This window comes from Salmo salar, chromosome ssa10, assembly GCF_905237065.1.
Source record: "Salmo salar chromosome ssa10, Ssal_v3.1, whole genome shotgun sequence".
NCBI classification, from domain to species: domain Eukaryota; kingdom Metazoa; phylum Chordata; class Actinopteri; order Salmoniformes; family Salmonidae; genus Salmo; species Salmo salar.
Genome location: NC_059451.1, coordinates 125050648 through 125075135, shown reverse-complemented (window position 1 = coordinate 125075135; position 24488 = coordinate 125050648). Strand labels below are relative to the sequence as shown.

Genomic DNA, 24488 nt, shown 5'->3' with positions numbered 1-24488 from the left:
CTCCCTCCTCTCTCCTCTCTGTAGCATTACAACATGGTGACGACCCTCCCTCCTCTCTCCTCTCTGTAGCATTACAACATGGTGACGACCCTCCCTCCTCTCTCCTCTCTGTAGCATTACAACATGGTGACGACCCTCCCTCCTCTCTCCTCTCTGTAGCATTACAACATGGTGACGACCCTCCCTCCTCTCTCCTCTCTGTAGCATTACAACATGGTGACGACCCTCCCTCCTCTCTCCTCTCTGTAGCATTACAACATGGTGACGACCCTCCCTCCTCTCTCCTCTCTGTAGCATTACAACATGGTGACGACCCTCCCTCCTCTCTCCTCTCTGTAGCATTACAACATGGTGACGACCCTCCCTCCTCTCTCCTCTCTGTAGCATTACAACATGGTGACGACCCTCCCTCCTCTCTCCTCTCTGTAGCATTACAACATGGTGACGACCCTCCCTCCTCTCTCCTCTCTGTAGCATTACAACATGGTGACGACCCTCCCTCCTCTCTCCTCTCTGTAGCATTACAACATGGTGACGACCCTCCCTCCTCTCTCCTCTCTGTAGCATTACAACATGGTGACGACCCTCCCTCCTCTCTCCTCTCTGTAGCATTACAACATGGTGACGACCCTCCCTCCTCTCTCCTCTCTGTAGCATTACAACATGGTGACGACCCTCCCTCCTCTCTCCTCTCTGTAGCATTACAACATGGTGACGACCCTCCCTCCTCTCTCCTCTCTGTAGCATTACAACATGGTGACGACCCTCCCTCCTCTCTCCTCTCTGTAGCATTACAACGTGGTGACGACCCTCCCTCCTCTCTCCTCTCTGTAGCATTACAACATGGTGACGACCCTCCCTCCTCTCTCCTCTCTGTAGCATTACAACATGGTGACGACCCTCCCTCCTCTCTCCTCTCTGTAGCATTACAACATGGTGACGACCCTCCCTCCTCTCTCCTCTCTGTAGCATTACAACATGGTGACGACCCTCCCTCCTCTCTCCTCTCTGTAGCATTACAACATGGTGACGACCCTCCCTCCTCTCTCCTCTCTGTAGCATTACAACATGGTGACGACCCTCCCTCCTCTCTCCTCTCTGTAGCATTACAACATGGTGACGACCCTCCCTCCTCTCTCCTCTCTGTAGCATTACAACATGGTGACGACCCTCCCTCCTCTCTCCTCTCTGTAGCATTACAACATGGTGACGACCCTCCCTCCTCTCTCCTCTCTGTAGCATTACAACATGGTGACGACCCTCCCTCCTCTCTCCTCTCTGTAGCATTACAACATGGTGACGACCCTCCCTCCTCTCTCCTCTCTGTAGCATTACAACATGGTGACGACCCTCCCTCCTCTCTCCTCTCTGTAGCATTACAACATGGTGACGACCCTCCCTCCTCTCTCCTCTCTGTAGCATTACAACATGGTGACGACCCTCCCTCCTCTCTCCTCTCTGTAGCATTACAACATGGTGACGACCCTCCCTCCTCTCTCCTCTCTGTAGCATTACAACATGGTGACGACCCTCCCTCCTCTCTCCTCTCTGTAGCATTACAACATGGTGACGACCCTCCCTCCTCTCTCCTCTCTGTAGCATTACAACATGGTGACGACCCTCCCTCCTCTCTCCTCTCTGTAGCATTACAACATGGTGACGACCCTCCCTCCTCTCTCCTCTCTGTAGCATTACAACATGGTGACGACCCTCCCTCCTCTCTCCTCTCTGTAGCATTACAACATGGTGACGACCCTCCCTCCTCTCTCCTCTCTGTAGCATTACAACATGGTGACGACCCTCCCTCCTCTCTCCTCTCTGTAGCATTACAACATGGTGACGACCCTCCCTCCTCTCTCCTCTCTGTAGCATTACAACATGGTGACGACCCTCCCTCCTCTCTCCTCTCTGTAGCATTACAACATGGTGACGACCCTCCCTCCTCTCTCCTCTCTGTAGCATTACAACATGGTGACGACCCTCCCTCCTCTCTCCTCTCTGTAGCATTACAACATGGTGACGACCCTCCCTCCTCTCTCCTCTCTGTAGCATTACAACATGGTGACGACCCTCCCTCCTCTCTCCTCTCTGTAGCATTACAACATGGTGACGACCCTCCCTCCTCTCTCCTCTCTGTAGCATTACAACGTGGTGACGACCCTCCCTCCTCTCTCCTCTCTGTAGCATTACAACATGGTGACGACCCTCCCTCCTCTCTCCTCTCTGTAGCATTACAACATGGTGACGACCCTCCCTCCTCTCTCCTCTCTGTAGCATTACAACATGGTGACGACCCTCCCTCCTCTCTCCTCTCTGTAGCATTACAACATGGTGACGACCCTCCCTCCTCTCTCCTCTCTGTAGCATTACAACATGGTGACGACCCTCCCTCCTCTCTCCTCTCTGTAGCATTACAACATGGTGACGACCCTCCCTCCTCTCTCCTCTCTGTAGCATTACAACATGGTGACGACCCTCCCTCCTCTCTCCTCTCTGTAGCATTACAACATGGTGACGACCCTCCCTCCTCTCTCCTCTCTGTAGCATTACAACATGGTGACGACCCTCCCTCCTCTCTCCTCTCTGTAGCATTACAACATGGTGACGACCCTCCCTCCTCTCTCCTCTCTGTAGCATTACAACATGGTGACGACCCCCTCCTCTCTCTCCTCTCTGTAGCATTACAACATGGTGACGACCCTCCCTCCTCTCTCCTCTCTGTAGCATTACAACATGGTGACGACCCTCCCTCCTCTCTCCTCTCTGTAGCATTACAACATGGTGACGACCCTCCCTCCTCTCTCCTCTCTGTAGCATTACAACATGGTGACGACCCTCCCTCCTCTCTCCTCTCTGTAGCATTACAACATGGTGACGACCCTCCCTCCTCTCTCCTCTCTGTAGCATTACAACATGGTGACGACCCTCCCTCCTCTCTCCTCTCTGTAGCATTACAACATGGTGACGACCCTCCCTCCTCTCTCCTCTCTGTAGCATTACAACATGGTGACGACCCTCCCTCCTCTCTCCTCTCTGTAGCATTACAACATGGTGACGACCCTCCCTCCTCTCTCCTCTCTGTAGCATTACAACATGGTGACGACCCTCCCTCCTCTCTCCTCTCTGTAGCATTACAACATGGTGACGACCCTCCCTCCTCTCTCCTCTCTGTAGCATTACAACATGGTGACGACCCTCCCTCCTCTCTCCTCTCTGTAGCATTACAACATGGTGACGACCCTCCCTCCTCTCTCCTCTCTGTAGCATTACAACATGGTGACGACCCTCCCTCCTCTCTCCTCTCTGTAGCATTACAACATGGTGACGACCCTCCCTCCTCTCTCCTCTCTGTAGCATTACAACGTGGTGACGACCCTCCCTCCTCTCTCCTCTCTGTAGCATTACAACATGGTGACGACCCTCCCTCCTCTCTCCTCTCTGTAGCATTACAACATGGTGACGACCCTCCCTCCTCTCTCCTCTCTGTAGCATTACAACATGGTGACGACCCTCCCTCCTCTCTCCTCTCTGTAGCATTACAACATGGTGACGACCCTCCCTCCTCTCTCCTCTCTGTAGCATTACAACATGGTGACGACCCTCCCTCCTCTCTCCTCTCTGTAGCATTACAACATGGTGACGACCCTCCCTCCTCTCTCCTCTCTGTAGCATTACAACATGGTGACGACCCTCCCTCCTCTCTCCTCTCTGTAGCATTACAACATGGTGACGACCCTCCCTCCTCTCTCCTCTCTGTAGCATTACAACATGGTGACGACCCTCCCTCCTCTCTCCTCTCTGTAGCATTACAACATGGTGGCGACCCTCCCTCCTCTCTCCTCTCTGTAGCATTACAACATGGTGACGACCCTCCCTCCTCTCTCCTCTCTGTAGCATTACAACATGGTGACGACCCTCCCTCCTCTCTCCTCTCTGTAGCATTACAACATGGTGACGACCCTCCCTCCTCTCTCCTCTCTGTAGCATTACAACATGGTGACGACCCTCCCTCCTCTCTCCTCTCTGTAGCATTACAACATGGTGACGACCCTCCCTCCTCTCTCCTCTCTGTAGCATTACAACATGGTGACGACCCTCCCTCCTCTCTCCTCTCTGTAGCATTACAACATGGTGACGACCCTCCCTCCTCTCTCCTCTCTGTAGCATTACAACATGGTGACGACCCTCCCTCCTCTCTCCTCTCTGTAGCATTACAACATGGTGACGACCCTCCCTCCTCTCTCCTCTCTGTAGCATTACAACATGGTGACGACCCTCCCTCCTCTCTCCTCTCTGTAGCATTACAACATGGTGACGACCCTCCCTCCTCTCTCCTCTCTGTAGCATTACAACATGGTGACGACCCTCCCTCCTCTCTCCTCTCTGTAGCATTACAACATGGTGACGACCCTCCCTCCTCTCTCCTCTCTGTAGCATTACAACATGGTGACGACCCTCCCTCCTCTCTCCTCTCTGTAGCATTACAACATGGTGGCGACCCTCCCTCCTCTCTCCTCTCTGTAGCATTACAACATGGTGGACGACCCTCCCTCCTCTCTCCTCTCTGTAGCATTACAACATGGTGACGACCCTCCCTCCTCTCTCCTCTCTGTAGCATTACAACATGGTGACGACCCTCCCTCCTCTCTCCTCTCTGTAGCATTACAACATGGTGACGACCCTCCCTCCTCTCTCCTCTCTGTAGCATTACAACGTGGTGACGACCCTCCCTCCTCTCTCCTCTCTGTAGCATTACAACATGGTGACGACCCTCCCTCCTCTCTCCTCTCTGTAGCATTACAACATGGTGACGACCCTCCCTCCTCTCTCCTCTCTGTAGCATTACAACATGGTGACGACCCTCCCTCCTCTCTCCTCTCTGTAGCATTACAACATGGTGACGACCCTCCCTCCTCTCTCCTCTCTGTAGCATTACAACATGGTGACGACCCTCCCTCCTCTCTCCTCTCTGTAGCATTACAACATGGTGACGACCCTCCCTCCTCTCTCCTCTCTGTAGCATTACAACATGGTGACGACCCTCCCTCCTCTCTCCTCTCTGTAGCATTACAACATGGTGACGACCCTCCCTCCTCTCTCCTCTCTGTAGCATTACAACATGGTGACGACCCTCCCTCCTCTCTCCTCTCTGTAGCATTACAACATGGTGACGACCCTCCCTCCTCTCTCCTCTCTGTAGCATTACAACATGGTGACGACCCTCCCTCCTCTCTCCTCTCTGTAGCATTACAACATGGTGACGACCCTCCCTCCTCTCTCCTCTCTGTAGCATTACAACATGGTGGCGACCCTCCCTCCTCTCTCCTCTCTGTAGCATTACAACATGGTGACGACCCTCCCTCCTCTCTCCTCTCTGTAGCATTACAACATGGTGACGACCCTCCCTCCTCTCTCCTCTCTGTAGCATTACAACATGGTGACGACCCTCCCTCCTCTCTCCTCTCTGTAGCATTACAACATGGTGACGACCCTCCCTCCTCTCTCCTCTCTGTAGCATTACAACATGGTGACGACCCTCCCTCCTCTCTCCTCTCTGTAGCATTACAACATGGTGACGACCCTCCCTCCTCTCTCCTCTCTGTAGCATTACAACATGGTGACGACCCTCCCTCCTCTCTCCTCTCTGTAGCATTACAACATGGTGACGACCCTCCCTCCTCTCTCCTCTCTGTAGCATTACAACATGGTGACGACCCTCCCTCCTCTCTCCTCTCTGTAGCATTACAACATGGTGACGACCCTCCCTCCTCTCTCCTCTCTGTAGCATTACAACATGGTGACGACCCTCCCTCCTCTCTCCTCTCTGTAGCATTACAACATGGTGACGACCCTCCCTCCTCTCTCCTCTCTGTAGCATTACAACATGGTGACGACCCTCCCTCCTCTCTCCTCTCTGTAGCATTACAACATGGTGACGACCCTCCCTCCTCTCTCCTCTCTGTAGCATTACAACGTGGTGACGACCCTCCCTCCTCTCTCCTCTCTGTAGCATTACAACATGGTGACGACCCTCCCTCCTCTCTCCTCTCTGTAGCATTACAACGTGGTGACGACCCTCCCTCCTCTCTCCTCTCTGTAGCATTACAACATGGTGACGACCCTCCCTCCTCTCTCCTCTCTGTAGCATTACAACATGGTGACGACCCTCCCTCCTCTCTCCTCTCTGTAGCATTACAACATGGTGACGACCCTCCCTCCTCTCTCCTCTCTGTAGCATTACAACATGGTGACGACCCTCCCTCCTCTCTCCTCTCTGTAGCATTACAACATGGTGACGACCCTCCCTCCTCTCTCCTCTCTGTAGCATTACAACATGGTGACGACCCTCCCTCCTCTCTCCTCTCTGTAGCATTACAACATGGTGACGACCCTCCCTCCTCTCTCCTCTCTGTAGCATTACAACATGGTGACGACCCTCCCTCCTCTCTCCTCTCTGTAGCATTACAACATGGTGACGACCCTCCCTCCTCTCTCCTCTCTGTAGCATTACAACGTGGTGACGACCCTCCCTCCTCTCTCCTCTCTGTAGCATTACAACATGGTGACGACCCTCCCTCCTCTCTCCTCTCTGTAGCATTACAACATGGTGACGACCCTCCCTCCTCTCTCCTCTCTGTAGCATTACAACATGGTGACGACCCTCCCTCCTCTCTCCTCTCTGTAGCATTACAACATGGTGACGACCCTCCCTCCTCTCTCCTCTCTGTAGCATTACAACATGGTGACGACCCTCCCTCCTCTCTCCTCTCTGTAGCATTACAACATGGTGACGACCCTCCCTCCTCTCTCCTCTCTGTAGCATTACAACATGGTGACGACCCTCCCTCCTCTCTCCTCTCTGTAGCATTACAACATGGTGACGACCCTCCCTCCTCTCTCCTCTCTGTAGCATTACAACATGGTGACGACCCTCCCTCCTCTCTCCTCTCTGTAGCATTACAACATGGTGACGACCCTCCCTCCTCTCTCCTCTCTGTAGCATTACAACATGGTGACGACCCTCCCTCCTCTCTCTCCTCTCTGTAGCATTACAACGTGGTGACGACCCTCCCTCCTCTCTCCTCTCTGTAGCATTACAACATGGTGACGACCCTCCCTCCTCTCTCCTCTCTGTAGCATTACAACATGGTGACGACCCTCCCTCCTCTCTCCTCTCTGTAGCATTACAACATGGTGACGACCCTCCCTCCTCTCTCCTCTCTGTAGCATTACAACATGGTGACGACCCTCCCTCCTCTCTCCTCTCTGTAGCATTACAACATGGTGACGACCCTCCCTCCTCTCTCCTCTCTGTAGCATTACAACATGGTGACGACCCTCCCTCCTCTCTCCTCTCTGTAGCATTACAACATGGTGACGACCCTCCCTCCTCTCTCCTCTCTGTAGCATTACAACATGGTGACGACCCTCCCTCCTCTCTCCTCTCTGTAGCATTACAACATGGTGACGACCCTCCCTCCTCTCTCCTCTCTGTAGCATTACAACATGGTGACGACCCTCCCTCCTCTCTCCTCTCTGTAGCATTACAACATGGTGACGACCCTCCCTCCTCTCTCCTCTCTGTAGCATTACAACATGGTGACGACCCTCCCTCCTCTCTCCTCTCTGTAGCATTACAACATGGTGACGACCCTCCCTCCTCTCTCCTCTCTGTAGCATTACAACATGGTGACGACCCTCCCTCCTCTCTCCTCTCTGTAGCATTACAACATGGTGACGACCCTCCCTCCTCTCTCCTCTCTGTAGCATTACAACATGGTGACGACCCTCCCTCCTCTCTCCTCTCTGTAGCATTACAACATGGTGACGACCCTCCCTCCTCTCTCCTCTCTGTAGCATTACAACATGGTGACGACCCTCCCTCCTCTCTCCTCTCTGTAGCATTACAACATGGTGACGACCCTCCCTCCTCTCTCCTCTCTGTAGCATTACAACATGGTGACGACCCTCCCTCCTCTCTCCTCTCTGTAGCATTACAACATGGTGACGACCCTCCCTCCTCTCTCCTCTCTGTAGCATTACAACATGGTGACGACCCTCCCTCCTCTCTCCTCTCTGTAGCATTACAACATGGTGACGACCCTCCCTCCTCTCTCCTCTCTGTAGCATTACAACATGGTGACGACCCTCCCTCCTCTCTCCTCTCTGTAGCATTACAACATGGTGACGACCCTCCCTCCTCTCTCCTCTCTGTAGCATTACAACATGGTGACGACCCTCCCTCCTCTCTCCTCTCTGTAGCATTACAACATGGTGACGACCCTCTCCTCCTCTCTCCTCTCTGTAGCATTACAACATGGTGACGACCCTCCCTCCTCTCTCCTCTCTGTAGCATTACAACATGGTGACGACCCTCCCTCCTCTCTCCTCTCTGTAGCATTACAACATGGTGACGACCCTCCCTCCTCTCTCCTCTCTGTAGCATTACAACATGGTGACGACCCTCCCTCCTCTCTCCTCTCTGTAGCATTACAACATGGTGACGACCCTCCCTCCTCTCTCCTCTCTGTAGCATTACAACATGGTGACGACCCTCCCTCCTCTCTCCTCTCTGTAGCATTACAACATGGTGACGACCCTCCCTCCTCTCTCCTCTCTGTAGCATTACAACATGGTGACGACCCTCCCTCCTCTCTCCTCTCTGTAGCATTACAACATGGTGACGACCCTCCCTCCTCTCTCCTCTCTGTAGCATTACAACATGGTGACGACCCTCCCTCCTCTCTCCTCTCTGTAGCATTACAACATGGTGACGACCCTCCCTCCTCTCTCCTCTCTGTAGCATTACAACGTGGTGACGACCCTCCCTCCTCTCTCCTCTCTGTAGCATTACAACATGGTGACGACCCTCCCTCCTCTCTCCTCTCTGTAGCATTACAACGTGGTGACGACCCTCCCTCCTCTCTCCTCTCTGTAGCATTACAACATGGTGACGACCCTCCCTCCTCTCTCCTCTCTGTAGCATTACAACATGGTGACGACCCTCCCTCCTCTCTCCTCTCTGTAGCATTACAACATGGTGACGACCCTCCCTCCTCTCTCCTCTCTGTAGCATTACAACATGGTGACGACCCTCCCTCCTCTCTCCTCTCTGTAGCATTACAACATGGTGACGACCCTCCCTCCTCTCTCCTCTCTGTAGCATTACAACATGGTGACGACCCTCCCTCCTCTCTCCTCTCTGTAGCATTACAACATGGTGACGACCCTCCCTCCTCTCTCCTCTCTGTAGCATTACAACATGGTGACGACCCTCCCTCCTCTCTCCTCTCTGTAGCATTACAACGTGGTGACGACCCTCCCTCCTCTCTCCTCTCTGTAGCATTACAACATGGTGACGACCCTCCCTCCTCTCTCCTCTCTGTAGCATTACAACATGGTGACGACCCTCCCTCCTCTCTCCTCTCTGTAGCATTACAACATGGTGACGACCCTCCCTCCTCTCTCCTCTCTGTAGCATTACAACATGGTGACGACCCTCCCTCCTCTCTCCTCTCTGTAGCATTACAACATGGTGACGACCCTCCCTCCTCTCTCCTCTCTGTAGCATTACAACATGGTGACGACCCTCCCTCCTCTCTCCTCTCTGTAGCATTACAACATGGTGACGACCCTCCCTCCTCTCTCCTCTCTGTAGCATTACAACATGGTGACGACCCTCCCTCCTCTCTCCTCTCTGTAGCATTACAACATGGTGACGACCCTCCCTCCTCTCTCCTCTCTGTAGCATTACAACATGGTGACGACCCTCCCTCCTCTCTCCTCTCTGTAGCATTACAACATGGTGACGACCCTCCCTCCTCTCTCCTCTCTGTAGCATTACAACATGGTGACGACCCTCCCTCCTCTCTCCTCTCTGTAGCATTACAACATGGTGACGACCCTCCCTCCTCTCTCCTCTCTGTAGCATTACAACATGGTGACGACCCTCCCTCCTCTCTCCTCTCTGTAGCATTACAACATGGTGACGACCCTCCCTCCTCTCTCCTCTCTGTAGCATTACAACATGGTGACGACCCTCCCTCCTCTCTCCTCTCTGTAGCATTACAACATGGTGACGACCCTCCCTCCTCTCTCCTCTCTGTAGCATTACAACATGGTGACGACCCTCCCTCCTCTCTCCTCTCTGTAGCATTACAACATGGTGACGACCCTCCCTCCTCTCTCCTCTCTGTAGCATTACAACATGGTGACGACCCTCCCTCCTCTCTCCTCTCTGTAGCATTACAACATGGTGACGACCCTCCCTCCTCTCTCCTCTCTGTAGCATTACAACATGGTGACGACCCTCCCTCCTCTCTCCTCTCTGTAGCATTACAACATGGTGACGACCCTCCCTCCTCTCTCCTCTCTGTAGCATTACAACATGGTGACGACCCTCCCTCCTCTCTCCTCTCTGTAGCATTACAACATGGTGACGACCCTCCCTCCTCTCTCCTCTCTGTAGCATTACAACATGGTGACGACCCTCCCTCCTCTCTCCTCTCTGTAGCATTACAACATGGTGACGACCCTCCCTCCTCTCTCCTCTCTGTAGCATTACAACATGGTGACGACCCTCCCTCCTCTCTCCTCTCTGTAGCATTACAACATGGTGACGACCCTCCCTCCTCTCTCCTCTCTGTAGCATTACAACATGGTGACGACCCTCCCTCCTCTCTCCTCTCTGTAGCATTACAACATGGTGACGACCCTCCCTCCTCTCTCCTCTCTGTAGCATTACAACATGGTGACGACCCTCCCTCCTCTCTCCTCTCTGTAGCATTACAACATGGTGACGACCCTCCCTCCTCTCTCCTCTCTGTAGCATTACAACATGGTGACGACCCTCCCTCCTCTCTCCTCTCTGTAGCATTACAACATGGTGACGACCCTCCCTCCTCTCTCCTCTCTGTAGCATTACAACATGGTGACGACCCTCCCTCCTCTCTCCTCTCTGTAGCATTACAACATGGTGACGACCCTCCCTCCTCTCTCCTCTCTGTAGCATTACAACATGGTGACGACCCTCCCTCCTCTCTCCTCTCTGTAGCATTACAACATGGTGACGACCCTCCCTCCTCTCTCCTCTCTGTAGCATTACAACATGGTGACGACCCTCCCTCCTCTCTCCTCTCTGTAGCATTACAACATGGTGACGACCCTCCCTCCTCTCTCCTCTCTGTAGCATTACAACATGGTGACGACCCTCCCTCCTCTCTCCTCTCTGTAGCATTACAACATGGTGACGACCCTCCCTCCTCTCTCCTCTCTGTAGCATTACAACATGGTGACGACCCTCCCTCCTCTCTCCTCTCTGTAGCATTACAACATGGTGACGACCCTCCCTCCTCTCTCCTCTCTGTAGCATTACAACATGGTGACGACCCTCCCTCCTCTCTCCTCTCTGTAGCATTACAACATGGTGACGACCCTCCCTCCTCTCTCCTCTCTGTAGCATTACAACATGGTGACGACCCTCCCTCCTCTCTCCTCTCTGTAGCATTACAACATGGTGACGACCCTCCCTCCTCTCTCCTCTCTGTAGCATTACAACATGGTGACGACCCTCCCTCCTCTCTCCTCTCTGTAGCATTACAACATGGTGACGACCCTCCCTCCTCTCTCCTCTCTGTAGCATTACAACATGGTGACGACCCTCCCTCCTCTCTCCTCTCTGTAGCATTACAACATGGTGACGACCCTCCCTCCTCTCTCCTCTCTGTAGCATTACAACATGGTGACGACCCTCCCTCCTCTCTCCTCTCTGTAGCATTACAACATGGTGACGACCCTCCCTCCTCTCTCCTCTCTGTAGCATTACAACGTGGTGACGACCCTCCCTCCTCTCTCCTCTCTGTAGCATTACAACGTGGTGACGACCCTCCCTCCTCTCTCCTCTCTGTAGCATTACAACATGGTGACGACCCTCCCTCCTCTCTCCTCTCTGTAGCATTACAACATGGTGACGACCCTCCCTCCTCTCTCCTCTCTGTAGCATTACAACATGGTGACGACCCTCCCTCCTCTCTCCTCTCTGTAGCATTACAACATGGTGACGACCCTCCCTCCTCTCTCCTCTCTGTAGCATTACAACGTGGTGACGACCCTCCCTCCTCTCTCCTCTCTGTAGCATTACAACATGGTGACGACCCTCCCTCCTCTCTCCTCTCTGTAGCATTACAACATGGTGACGACCCTCCCTCCTCTCTCCTCTCTGTAGCATTACAACATGGTGACGACCCTCCCTCCTCTCTCCTCTCTGTAGCATTACAACATGGTGACGACCCTCCCTCCTCTCTCCTCTCTGTAGCATTACAACGTGGTGACGACCCTCCCTCCTCTCTCCTCTCTGTAGCATTACAACATGGTGACGACCCTCCCTCCTCTCTCCTCTCTGTAGCATTACAACGTGGTGACGACCCTCCCTCCTCTCTCCTCTCTGTAGCATTACAACGTGGTGACGACCCTCCCTCCTCTCTCCTCTCTGTAGCATTACAACGTGGTGACGACCCTCCCTCCTCTCTCCTCTCTGTAGCATTACAACATGGTGACGACCCTCCCTCCTCTCTCCTCTCTGTAGCATTACAACATGGTGACGACCCTCCCTCCTCTCTCCTCTCTGTAGCATTACAACGTGGTGACGACCCTCCCTCCTCTCTCCTCTCTGTAGCATTACAACATGGTGACGACCCTCCCTCCTCTCTCCTCTCTGTAGCATTACAACATGGTGACGACCCTCCCTCCTCTCTCCTCTCTGTAGCATTACAACATGGTGACGACCCTCCCTCCTCTCTCCTCTCTGTAGCATTACAACATGGTGACGACCCTCCCTCCTCTCTCCTCTCTGTAGCATTACAACATGGTGACGACCCTCCCTCCTCTCTCCTCTCTGTAGCATTACAACGTGGTGACGACCCTCCCTCCTCTCTCCTCTCTGTAGCATTACAACATGGTGACGACCCTCCCTCCTCTCTCCTCTCTGTAGCATTACAACATGGTGACGACCCTCCCTCCTCTCTCCTCTCTGTAGCATTACAACATGGTGACGACCCTCCCTCCTCTCTCCTCTCTGTAGCATTACAACATGGTGACGACCCTCCCTCCTCTCTCCTCTCTGTAGCATTACAACATGGTGACGACCCTCCCTCCTCTCTCCTCTCTGTAGCATTACAACATGGTGACGACCCTCCCTCCTCTCTCCTCTCTGTAGCATTACAACATGGTGACGACCCTCCCTCCTCTCTCCTCTCTGTAGCATTACAACATGGTGACGACCCTCCCTCCTCTCTCCTCTCTGTAGCATTACAACATGGTGACGACCCTCCCTCCTCTCTCCTCTCTGTAGCATTACAACATGGTGACGACCCTCCCTCCTCTCTCCTCTCTGTAGCATTACAACGTGGTGACGACCCTCCCTCCTCTCTCCTCTCTGTAGCATTACAACATGGTGACGACCCTCCCTCCTCTCTCCTCTCTGTAGCATTACAACATGGTGACGACCCTCCCTCCTCTCTCCTCTCTGTAGCATTACAACATGGTGACGACCCTCCCTCCTCTCTCCTCTCTGTAGCATTACAACATGGTGACGACCCTCCCTCCTCTCTCCTCTCTGTAGCATTACAACATGGTGACGACCCTCCCTCCTCTCTCCTCTCTGTAGCATTACAACATGGTGACGACCCTCCCTCCTCTCTCCTCTCTGTAGCATTACAACATGGTGACGACCCTCCCTCCTCTCTCCTCTCTGTAGCATTACAACATGGTGACGACCCTCCCTCCTCTCTCCTCTCTGTAGCATTACAACATGGTGACGACCCTCCCTCCTCTCTCCTCTCTGTAGCATTACAACATGGTGACGACCCTCCCTCCTCTCTCCTCTCTGTAGCATTACAACATGGTGACGACCCTCCCTCCTCTCTCCTCTCTGTAGCATTACAACATGGTGACGACCCTCCCTCCTCTCTCCTCTCTGTAGCATTACAACATGGTGACGACCCTCCCTCCTCTCTCCTCTCTGTAGCATTACAACATGGTGACGACCCTCCCTCCTCTCTCCTCTCTGTAGCATTACAACGTGGTGACGACCCTCCCTCCTCTCTCCTCTCTGTAGCATTACAACATGGTGACGACCCTCCCTCCTCTCTCCTCTCTGTAGCATTACAACATGGTGACGACCCTCCCTCCTCTCTCCTCTCTGTAGCATTACAACATGGTGACGACCCTCCCTCCTCTCTCCTCTCTGTAGCATTACAACATGGTGACGACCCTCCCTCCTCTCTCCTCTCTGTAGCATTACAACATGGTGACGACCCTCCCTCCTCTCTCCTCTCTGTAGCATTACAACATGGTGACGACCCTCCCTCCTCTCTCCTCTCTGTAGCATTACAACATGGTGACGACCCTCCCTCCTCTCTCCTCTCTGTAGCATTACAACATGGTGACGACCCTCCCTCCTCTCTCCTCTCTGTAGCATTACAACATGGTGACGACCCTCCCTCCTCTCTCCTCTCTGTAGCATTACAACATGGTGACGACCCTCCCTCCTCTCTCCTCTCTGTAGCATTACAACATGGTGACGACCCTCCCTCCTCTCTCCTCTCTGTAGCATTACAACATGGTGACGACCCTCCCTCCTCTCTCCTCTCTGTAGCATTACAACATGGTGACGACCCTCCCTCCTCTCTCCTCTCTGTAGCATTACAACATGGTGACGACCCTCCCTCCTCTCTCCTCTCTGTAGCATTACAACATGGTGACGACCCTCCCTCCTCTCTCCTCTCTGTAGCATTACAACATGGTGACGACCCTCCCTCCTCTCTCCTCTCTGTAGCATTACAACATGGTGACGACCCTCCCTCCTCTCTCCTCTCTGTAGCATTACAACATGGTGACGACCCTCCCTCCTCTCTCCTCTCTGTAGCATTACAACATGGTGACGACCCTCCCTCCTCTCTCCTCTCTGTAGCATTACAACATGGTGACGACCCTCCCTCCTCTCTCCTCTCTGTAGCATTACAACATGGTGACGACCCTCCCTCCTCTCTCCTCTCTGTAGCATTACAACATGGTGACGACCCTCCCTCCTCTCTCCTCTCTGTAGCATTACAACATGGTGACGACCCTCCCTCCTCTCTCCTCTCTGTAGCATTACAACATGGTGACGACCCTCCCTCCTCTCTCCTCTCTGTAGCATTACAACATGGTGACGACCCTCCCTCCTCTCTCCTCTCTGTAGCATTACAACATGGTGACGACCCTCCCTCCTCTCTCCTCTCTGTAGCATTACAACATGGTGACGACCCTCCCTCCTCTCTCCTCTCTGTAGCATTACAACATGGTGACGACCCTCCCTCCTCTCTCCTCTCTGTAGCATTACAACATGGTGACGACCCTCCCTCCTCTCTCCTCTCTGTAGCATTACAACGTGGTGACGACCCTCCCTCCTCTCTCCTCTCTGTAGCATTACAACGTGGTGACGACCCTCCCTCCTCTCTCCTCTCTGTAGCATTACAACATGGTGACGACCCTCCCTCCTCTCTCCTCTCTGTAGCATTACAACGTGGTGACGACCCTCCCTCCTCTCTCCTCTCTGTAGCATTACAACGTGGTGACGACCCTCCCTCCTCTCTCCTCTCTGTAGCATTACAACATGGTGACGACCCTCCCTCCTCTCTCCTCTCTGTAGCATTACAACGTGGTGACGACCCTCCCTCCTCTCTCCTCTCTGTAGCATTACAACGTGGTGACGACCCTCCCTCCTCTCTCCTCTCTGTAGCATTACAACGTGGTGACGACCCTCCCTCCTCTCTCCTCTCTGTAGCATTACAACGTGGTGACGACCCTCCCTCCTCTCTCCTCTCTGTAGCATTACAACGTGGTGACGACCCTCCCTCCTCTCTCCTCTCTGTAGCATTACAACGTGGTGACGACCCTCCCTCCTCTCTCCTCTCTGTAGCATTACAACGTGGTGACGACCCTCCCTCCTCTCTCCTCTCTGTAGCATTACAACATGGTGACGACCCTCCCTCCTCTCTCCTCTCTGTAGCATTACAACATGGTGACGACCCTCCCTCCTCTCTCCTCTCTGTAGCATTACAACATGGTGACGACCCTCCCTCCTCTCTCCTCTCTGTAGCATTACAACATGGTGACGACCCTCCCTCCTCTCTCCTCTCTGTAGCATTACAACATGGTGACGACCCTCCCTCCTCTCTCCTCTCTGTAGCATTACAACATGGTGACGACCCTCCCTCCTCTCTCCTCTCTGTAGCATTACAACATGGTGACGACCCTCCCTCCTCTCTCCTCTCTGTAGCATTACAACGTGGTGACGACCCTCCCTCCTCTCTCCTCTCTGTAGCATTACAACATGGTGACGACCCTCCCTCCTCTCTCCTCTCTGTAGCATTACAACATGGTGACGACCCTCCCTCCTCTCTCCTCTCTGTAGCATTACAACGTGGTGACGACCCTCCCTCCTCTCTCCTCTCTGTAGCATTACAACGTGGTGACGACCCTCCCTCCTCTCTCCTCTCTGTAGCATTACAACATGGTGACGACCCTCCCTCCTCTCTCCTCTCTGTAGCATTACAACATGGTGACGACCCTCCCTCCTCTCTCCTCTCTGTAGCATTACAACATGGTGACGACCCTCCCTCCTCTCTCCTCTCTGTAGCATTACAACATGGTGACGACCCTCCCTCCTCTCTCCTCTCTGTAGCATTACAACATGGTGACGACCCTCCCTCCTCTCTCCTCTCTGTAGCATTACAACATGGTGACGACCCTCCCTCCTCTCTCCTCTCTGTAGCATTACAACATGGTGACGACCCTCCCTCCTCTCTCCTCTCTGTAGCATTACAACGTGGTGACGACCCTCCCTCCCTCTCTCCTCTCTGTAGCATTACAACGTGGTGACGACCCTCCCTCCTCTCTCCTCTCTGTAGCATTACAACATGGTGACGACCCTCCCTCCTCTCTCCTCTCTGTAGCATTACAACGTGGTGACGACCCTCCCTCCTCTCTCCTCTCTGTAGCATTACAACGTGGTGACGACCCTCCCTCCTCTCTCCTCTCTGTAGCATTACAACATGGTGACGACCCTCCCTCCTCTCTCCTCTCTGTAGCATTACAACATGGTGACGACCCTCCCTCCTCTCTCCTCTCTGTAGCATTACAACATGGTGACGACCCTCCCTCCTCTCTCCTCTCTGTAGCATTACAACATGGTGACGACCCTCCCTCCTCTCTCCTCTCTGTAGCATTACAACATGGTGACGACCCTCCCTCCTCTCTCCTCTCTGTAGCATTACAACGTGGTGACGACCCTCCCTCCTCTCTCCTCTCTGTAGCATTACAACGTGGTGACGACCCTCCCTCCTCTCTCCTCTCTGTAGCATTACAACATGGTGACGACCCTCCCTCCTCTCTCCTCTCTGTAGCATTACAACATGGTGACGACCCTCCCTCCTCTCTCCTCTCTGTAGCATTACAACATGGTGACGACCCTCCCTCCTCTCTCCTCTCTGTAGCATTACAACATGGTGACGACCCTCCCTCCTCTCTCCTCTCTGTAGCATTACAACATGGTGACGACCCTCCCTCCTCTCTCCTCTCTGTAGCATTACAACATGGTGACGACCCTCCCTCCTCTCTCCTCTCTGTAGCATTACAACATGGTGACGACCCTCCCTCCTCTCTCCTCTCTGTAGCATTACAACATGGTGACGACCCTCCCTCCTCTCTCCTCTCTGTAGCATTACAACATGGTGACGACCCTCCCTCCTCTCTCCTCTCTGTAGCATTACAACATGGTGACGACCCTCCCTCCTCTCTCCTCTCTGTAGCATTACAACATGGTGACGACCCTCCCTCCTCTCTCCTCTCTGTAGCATTACAACATGGTGACGACCCTCCCTCCTCTCTCCTCTCTGTAGCATTACAACATGGTGACGACCCTCCCTCCTCTCTCCTCTCTGTAGCATTACAACATGGTGACGACCCTCCCTCCTCTCTCCTCTCTGTAGCATTACAACGTGGTGACGACCCTCCCTCCTCTCTCCTCTCTGTAGCATTACAACATGGTGACGACCCTCCCTCCTCTCTCCTCTCTGTAGCATTACAACATGGTGACGACCCTCCCTCCTCTCTCCTCTCTGTAGCATTACAACGTGGTGACGACCCTCCCTCCTCTCTCCTCTCTGTAGCATTACAACGTGGTGACGACCCTCCCTCCTCTCTCCTCTCTGTAGCATTACAACGTGGTGACGACCCTCCCTCCTCTCTCCTCTCTGTAGCATTACAACATGGTGACGACCCTCCCTCCTCTCTCCTCTCTGTAGCATTACAACATGGTGACGACCCTCCCTCCTCTCTCCTCTCTGTAGCATTACAACATGGTGACGACCCTCCCTCCTCTCTCCTCTCTGTAGCATTACAACGTGGTGACGACCCTCCCTCCTCTCTCCTCTCTGTAGCATTACAACGTGGTGACGACCCTCCCTCCTCTCTCCTCTCTGTAGCATTACAACGTGGTGACGACCCTCCCTCCTCTCTCCTCTCTGTAGCATTACAACATGGTGACGACCCTCCCTCCTCTCTCCTCTCTGTAGCATTACAACATGGTGACGACCCTCCCTCCTCTCTCCTCTCTGTAGCATTACAACATGGTGACGACCCTCCCTCCTCTCTCCTCTCTGTAGCATTACAACATGGTGACGACCCTCCCTCCTCTCTCCTCTCTGTAGCATTACAACATGGTGACGACCCTCCCTCCTCTCTCCTCTCTGTAGCATTACAACATGGTGACGACCCTCCCTCCTCTCTCCTCTCTGTAGCATTACAACATGGTGACGACCCTCCCTCCTCTCTCCTCTCTGTAGCATTACAACATGGTGACGACCCTCCCTCCTCTCTCTCCTCTCTGTAGCATTACAACATGGTGACGACCCTCCCTCCTCTCTCCTCTCTGTAGCATTACAACATGGTGACGACCCTCCCTCCTCTCTCCTCTCTGTAGCATTACAACATGGTGACGACCCTCCCTCCTCTCTCCTCTCTGTAGCATTACAACATGGTGACGACCCTCCCTCCTCTCTCCTCTCTGTAGCATTACAACATGGTGACGACCCTCCCTCCTCTCTCCTCTCTGTAGCATTACAACGTGGTGACGACCCTCCCTCCTCTCTCCTCTCTGTAGCATTACAACGTGGTGACGACCCTCCCTCCTCTCTCCTCTCTGTAGCATTACAACGTGGTGACGACCCTCCCTCCTCTCTCCTCTCTGTAGCATTACAACATGGTGACGACCCTCCCTCCTCTCTCCTCTCTGTAGCATTACAACATGGTGACGACCCTCCCTCCTCTCTCCTCTCTGTAGCATTACAACATGGTGACGACCCTCCCTCCTCTCTCCTCTCTGTAGCATTACAACATGGTGACGACCCTCCCTCCTCTCTCCTCTCTGTAGCATTACAACATGGTGACGACCCTCCCTCCTCTCTCCTCTCTGTAGCATTACAACATGGTGACGACCCTCCCTCCTCTCTCCTCTCTGTAGCATTACAACATGGTGACGACCCTCCCTCCTCTCTCCTCTCTGTAGCATTACAACGTGGTGATGGCTGCAGCAGCTGCTGCCTCGGCTTCAGAAGACCATGAACTTCTCCTCAACCGCTTCCTGCCGTATAGCTCCTCCCAGATGTTCCTGGACCAACCAGGGACCCCCGGGGGCGGGAGCAACGCCCTGCCAGCAGCCAATGGGGGCAGCAACAGCGGGAGCAGCTCTAGTCTTGTTTCATCCAATAGTTTAAGGGAGAGGGATGGAGAGAGGGATGGAGAGAGGGATAGAGATGGGGACAGCCAGTCGAGCAGGTCTGAAGCAGCGGTCATATATGGCTCCACACCAGACGTGATCTCGTTAGACTGAAGGGATGTGAAGGGAGGCGGGAGATCGTTCACAGAACGGGGAAAACAACTTGAGGGAGATAATAGAAATGGAAGGAGACGAATAATGAAAAAGTAGTTGAAAACAATGCTAATGTACAGAGAGGAAAAATCTATTTTCAATTTGACTTATTATATCTATAAGCTCCCGACGACGACGATGATGATGATGAGTAACTTCAGTTGATATTTTTCTGTGGATACTGAAGATTTTTTTCACAGCCTCTTCCTTCACGTGCCCCCCCCCCCCCATTCCCCTCCCCCCTCCCTCCCCCGATTATATCTGACCTTTTGTACTTCGTTTTTACTGTTTTATTTCAATATTCCACGTCGACGGCATTATTTTTGTCTCTAAACATGTTTGGACTTGTGCTTCGGAGCGAGAAGAGGAATTTGTCCGTTTGTTTTTCGTCATCACTGTAGATTTTATTTTTTTCCTTTTTAAAACGTTCATTTCTTACTGTGGTCAATAATATTGTATTTAATTATTTTCAAGGTATTATTTATTATATGCTTTTAAGTTGTGTTGGATCAATGTGTGCTGTGTAAAAAGCATTCCCTATGCTGATGTGGTTTCCACTAGGATCACACAGGCTAGCCTGGGTGCAGTCTCTCTGCTGTCATGCATAACAACGAGTGGAACGGTAGCACAGACAGACTGGTACCCAGGCTGGGTATACATCCACTACTGTGGTTTCTCTGGTTTGTGTGCTCATCTCTCTCTTCTCTTTCACTTTACTGGAGCCTCCATCCTTAGTTCTTTTCACATTTTAAAGAAATATTAGGAAAATAGTATTGAAATTGGCATCATAGTTACACACAGCAAATTTAAATGATTGATGTGGGGGAAAGGAGAGGAGGACAGAATGATTTAAATCCGGTGTATTACTGTTGGTACCTTATTAAATGTCAGCACTATTTTCATGCAGGGTTTATCTTTGACTCCCCTTTTTTCCACCAGGTCATCTAAACAAAACAAAAAACTCAAGTATATTGAAGTTGCATTTGTTTTGGAACAGAGAACAAACTGCATGGCTTTTCATGCCTGCTATCTCTGTCCGTCTCTGCTCTGTCCTCTCTGTCCGTCTCTGCTCTGTCCTCTCTGTCCGTCTCTGCTCTGTCCGTCTCTGCTCCTCTCTGTCCGTCTCTGCTCCTCTCTGTCCGTCTCTTCTCTGTCCGTCTCTTCTCTGTCCGTCTCTGCTCTGTCCGTCTCTGCTCTGTCCTCTCTGTCCGTCTCTGCTCTGTCCTCTCTGTCCGTCTCTGCTCTGTCCGTCTCCTCTCTGTCCGTCTCTGCTCCTCTCTGTCCGTCTCTTCTCTGTCCGTCTCTTCTCTGTCCGTCTCTTCTCTGTCCGTCTCTGCTCTGTCCGTCTCTGCTCTGTCCTCTCTGTCCGTCTCTGCTCTGTCCTCTCTGTCCGTCTCTGCTCTGTCCTCTCTGTCCGTCTCTGCTCTGTCCTCTCTGTCCGTCTCTGCTCTGTCTTCTCTGTCCGTCTCTGCTCTGTCCGTCTCTGCTCTGTCCTCTCTGTCCGTCTCTGCTCTGTCCTCTCTGTCCGTCTCTGCTCTGTCCGTCTCTGCTCTGTCCTCTCTGTCCGTCTCTGCTCTGTCTTCTCTGTCCGTCTCTGCTCTGCTCTGTCCGTCTCTGCTCTGTCCTCTCTGTCCGTCTCTGCTCTGTCCTCTCTGTCCGTCTCTCTGCTCTGTCCGTCTCTGCTCTGTCCTCTCTGTCCGTCTCTGCTCTGTCTTCTCTGTCCGTCTCTGCTCTGTCCGTCTCTGCTCTGTCCTCTCTGTCCGTCTCTGCTCTGTCCTCTCTGTCCGTCTCTGCTCTGTCCTCTCTGTCCGTCTCTGCTCTGTCCTCTCTGTCCGTCTCTGCTCTGTCCTCTCTGTCCGTCTCTGCTCTGTCCTCTCTGTCCGTCTCTGCTCTGTCCTCTCTGTCCGTCTCTGCTCTGTCTCCTCTCACCTCACCAGAGTCCAGTAGCTCTGTAACCTGTGTCCTTGTGTTTGGATTTCGAGTTGTCAGTGTGACTGTGCTAGAGTTCCTATTGAATGCCTGACGGAGATATTCTGTGACAGCAGCATCACGTTCCGCGTCCACACTAAAGGGCCGACCTGGACGGTACTGTGATGGCTTGGGGATTTTCTTTCGTCTCTTATCCAGGACTTAAAAATAATAATAATAATTCAGCAACTTTTGTGGATGTGGAACCAGGCCAGTTCGGCCCAGTTCGGCCCAGTTCGGCCCAGTTCGGCCCTACAGTGTGGAATGGGCCGTAGTGGTTTTGATATCGTCATTCTATCCTTTGTTCTGTTTCCTTCCTGTGTACACAGTATTATTTATTATTTCCTCTCTTAGTTTTGCTTGATTCATGAATATGCATTGCTATTGTCCTATGATATTTCTTTTAGTAATTCTGTGATTCATGAATATGCATTGCTATTGTCCTATGATATTTCTTTTAGTAATTCTGTGATTCATGAATATGCATTGCTATTGTCCTATGATATTTCTTTTAGTAATTCTGTGATTCATGAATATGCATTGCTATTGTCCTATGATATTTCTTTTAGTAATTCTGTGATTCATGAATATGCATTGCTATTGTCCTATGATATTTCTTTAGTAATTCTGTGATTCATGCTATTTAAGAGGTCATTGTCGCATCGTTGTAACAAACCAATTCTCTTTTTTAGTTTTCCTTCTTCTGTCTGTTGTGCTATTGAATGATGTCAATATCCCAACAGAGGTTTGGAGCATTTTGATGGTCTCTGACTCTCTACTGTGTCGTTTTGGATAATTGTATGAATTAAACAGATAGATACAGCAAGACGACGGACAAGTAACGGTATGCTCTGGCCCCTGCAGGAAATAGAGCTAGTAAATAAATCGCTGTGTTACGAGCGGCTGAATCAAGGTGCTTTTGCAGAACTGATTATGTTCCATGTTCTTCAATGGTTTTTCCGGACGTGAAGCATTTGTTGTTGTTGTTGTTGTTGTTGTGCAACTGTCTGTTCATATAACGGTGTCGCGATGACTATATGTCATGGACGTGACACGGTGTTGAATGAAATAAGAGCTTGGAGAGATGCCTGGATTTGATATTTCAGATTTAAAAAAAAAAAATAGTTTTAAGTGAATGTCACCAAAACAGGACCCAGAACCTAAATGTGAAGACGGTAAGGAAGCCCTGAATGTGATTATTGTAGAGAGTTAAATCGATCAGAGTCTGGTAAGGCAGTGCACTATGGCAACAACTACAAAATATAGAAGTAACCGTCCGTAGCCGAGATTAGCATCAGATACACAGCTATCTAGCGTGGCTCAACGCAACAAATGTCTTGTTAACTAACTAGTTCAATCAAATCTTTAGCTGAAAGATCCCAGATTGCCTCCTAAAAGATAGATAGTAACATAGATAGATAAAATCAGACTGATGTTATCTATCTCGCTAGCTGGTGGCCAGGTCCCCATTGTGTCCGTGAAGATACGAGCTCTGCTGGTCGTCTCCTGCATAGCAAGCTAACTCGGTTTAAAAGTACCCCCCCCCCCCCACTTTTATGTTTTCCTTGAAAGTTTCCTTTAACTTTTGAAGTTAGTTGCACAGATCTTTTTAAGGTGAATTTACCCCTTAAATGAAGTGTGGGGGAAAAAGTTTCAGGTTACACATGAGATCTCTTAACTGTTTCGTTGAATGTGGATATCAATGTGAACAGCATTTTGTGGAGGTGAATGTGGCTTTTCCTCTGGCCTGGTTCAATAGGAAATGGTCCACCAGGTAGGTAGGTAGGTAGGTACTTCTCTAACCAATGGAAGGATCTAGAATGGGACATTCTTACGGTGTGGTGCCTTTTAGTATTCTTAACTTTTTGGGGGGAAAAAAAAATATTTTTATTTTAGTATTTCTAAAAAATTATATTGGTTAAACTCAGGAACTTTTTTTTAAGGAAGGTGCATTTTCCAACCGGTTAGGTGCGTAATCCTAACCGGGTGGAACAAAGCAGGGTGGATATTTGGAGCCTAAATTAACCATAGCTCTGTGAGTGAGCAAGAATGAGCTAGCATATAATGGTGGACAGGATTCTATCAAACATATCTTATCGTTTTTGAAATGTGGTTAATTTTCTCTTTAATTTAGCCTAGCAGGGTGGACATTTCAGTGGGACATACAGTGTAACAACGCGGACAAATAGATAAAACCAAGGGTTTATAATTATGTACCTTTCTAAACCGTTGTTTCCCCACCAAAATAAATGCAGATACTTCCAGAATGTGGTGTCATTTTAGATGGGGGGGGGTTTCTTAAATGGAGAATTACAACAAACAGGATGGAAAGGGATATCAGGGACACCGAAAATCATAAACACAATAATCATGAAAAAATAAAACGTTTTTAATTATATAATTTAACTAGGGGTGTGTTCGTAAATTCAATCTGGAGTGCCAGAGTGCGTCCTGGGCGTACGTAAAATCAAATCAAAATGTATTTATATAACCCTTCTTACATCAGCTGATATCTCAAAGTGCTGTACAGAAACCCAGCCTAAAACCCCAA

At 51.6% G+C, this 24488-nt stretch overlaps 1 protein-coding gene across 3 annotated transcripts in view; it reads left to right on the top strand.

Moving 5' to 3' along the window:
* The window catches only part of LOC106561869 (E3 SUMO-protein ligase PIAS1), a 66093-nt gene extending 45216 nt beyond the window's left edge, over positions 1-20877 (top strand). For all 3 annotated transcript variants that reach the window (XM_045688595.1, XM_045688596.1, XM_045688597.1), the window contains one exon: positions 19607-20877. In XM_045688595.1, the coding sequence (XP_045544551.1) occupies positions 19607-19930 (324 nt within the window). In that variant the 3' untranslated portion in view covers positions 19931-20877. The remainder of the gene's footprint in view (positions 1-19606) is intronic.
* Positions 20878-24488: the final 3611 nt, after the last annotated feature.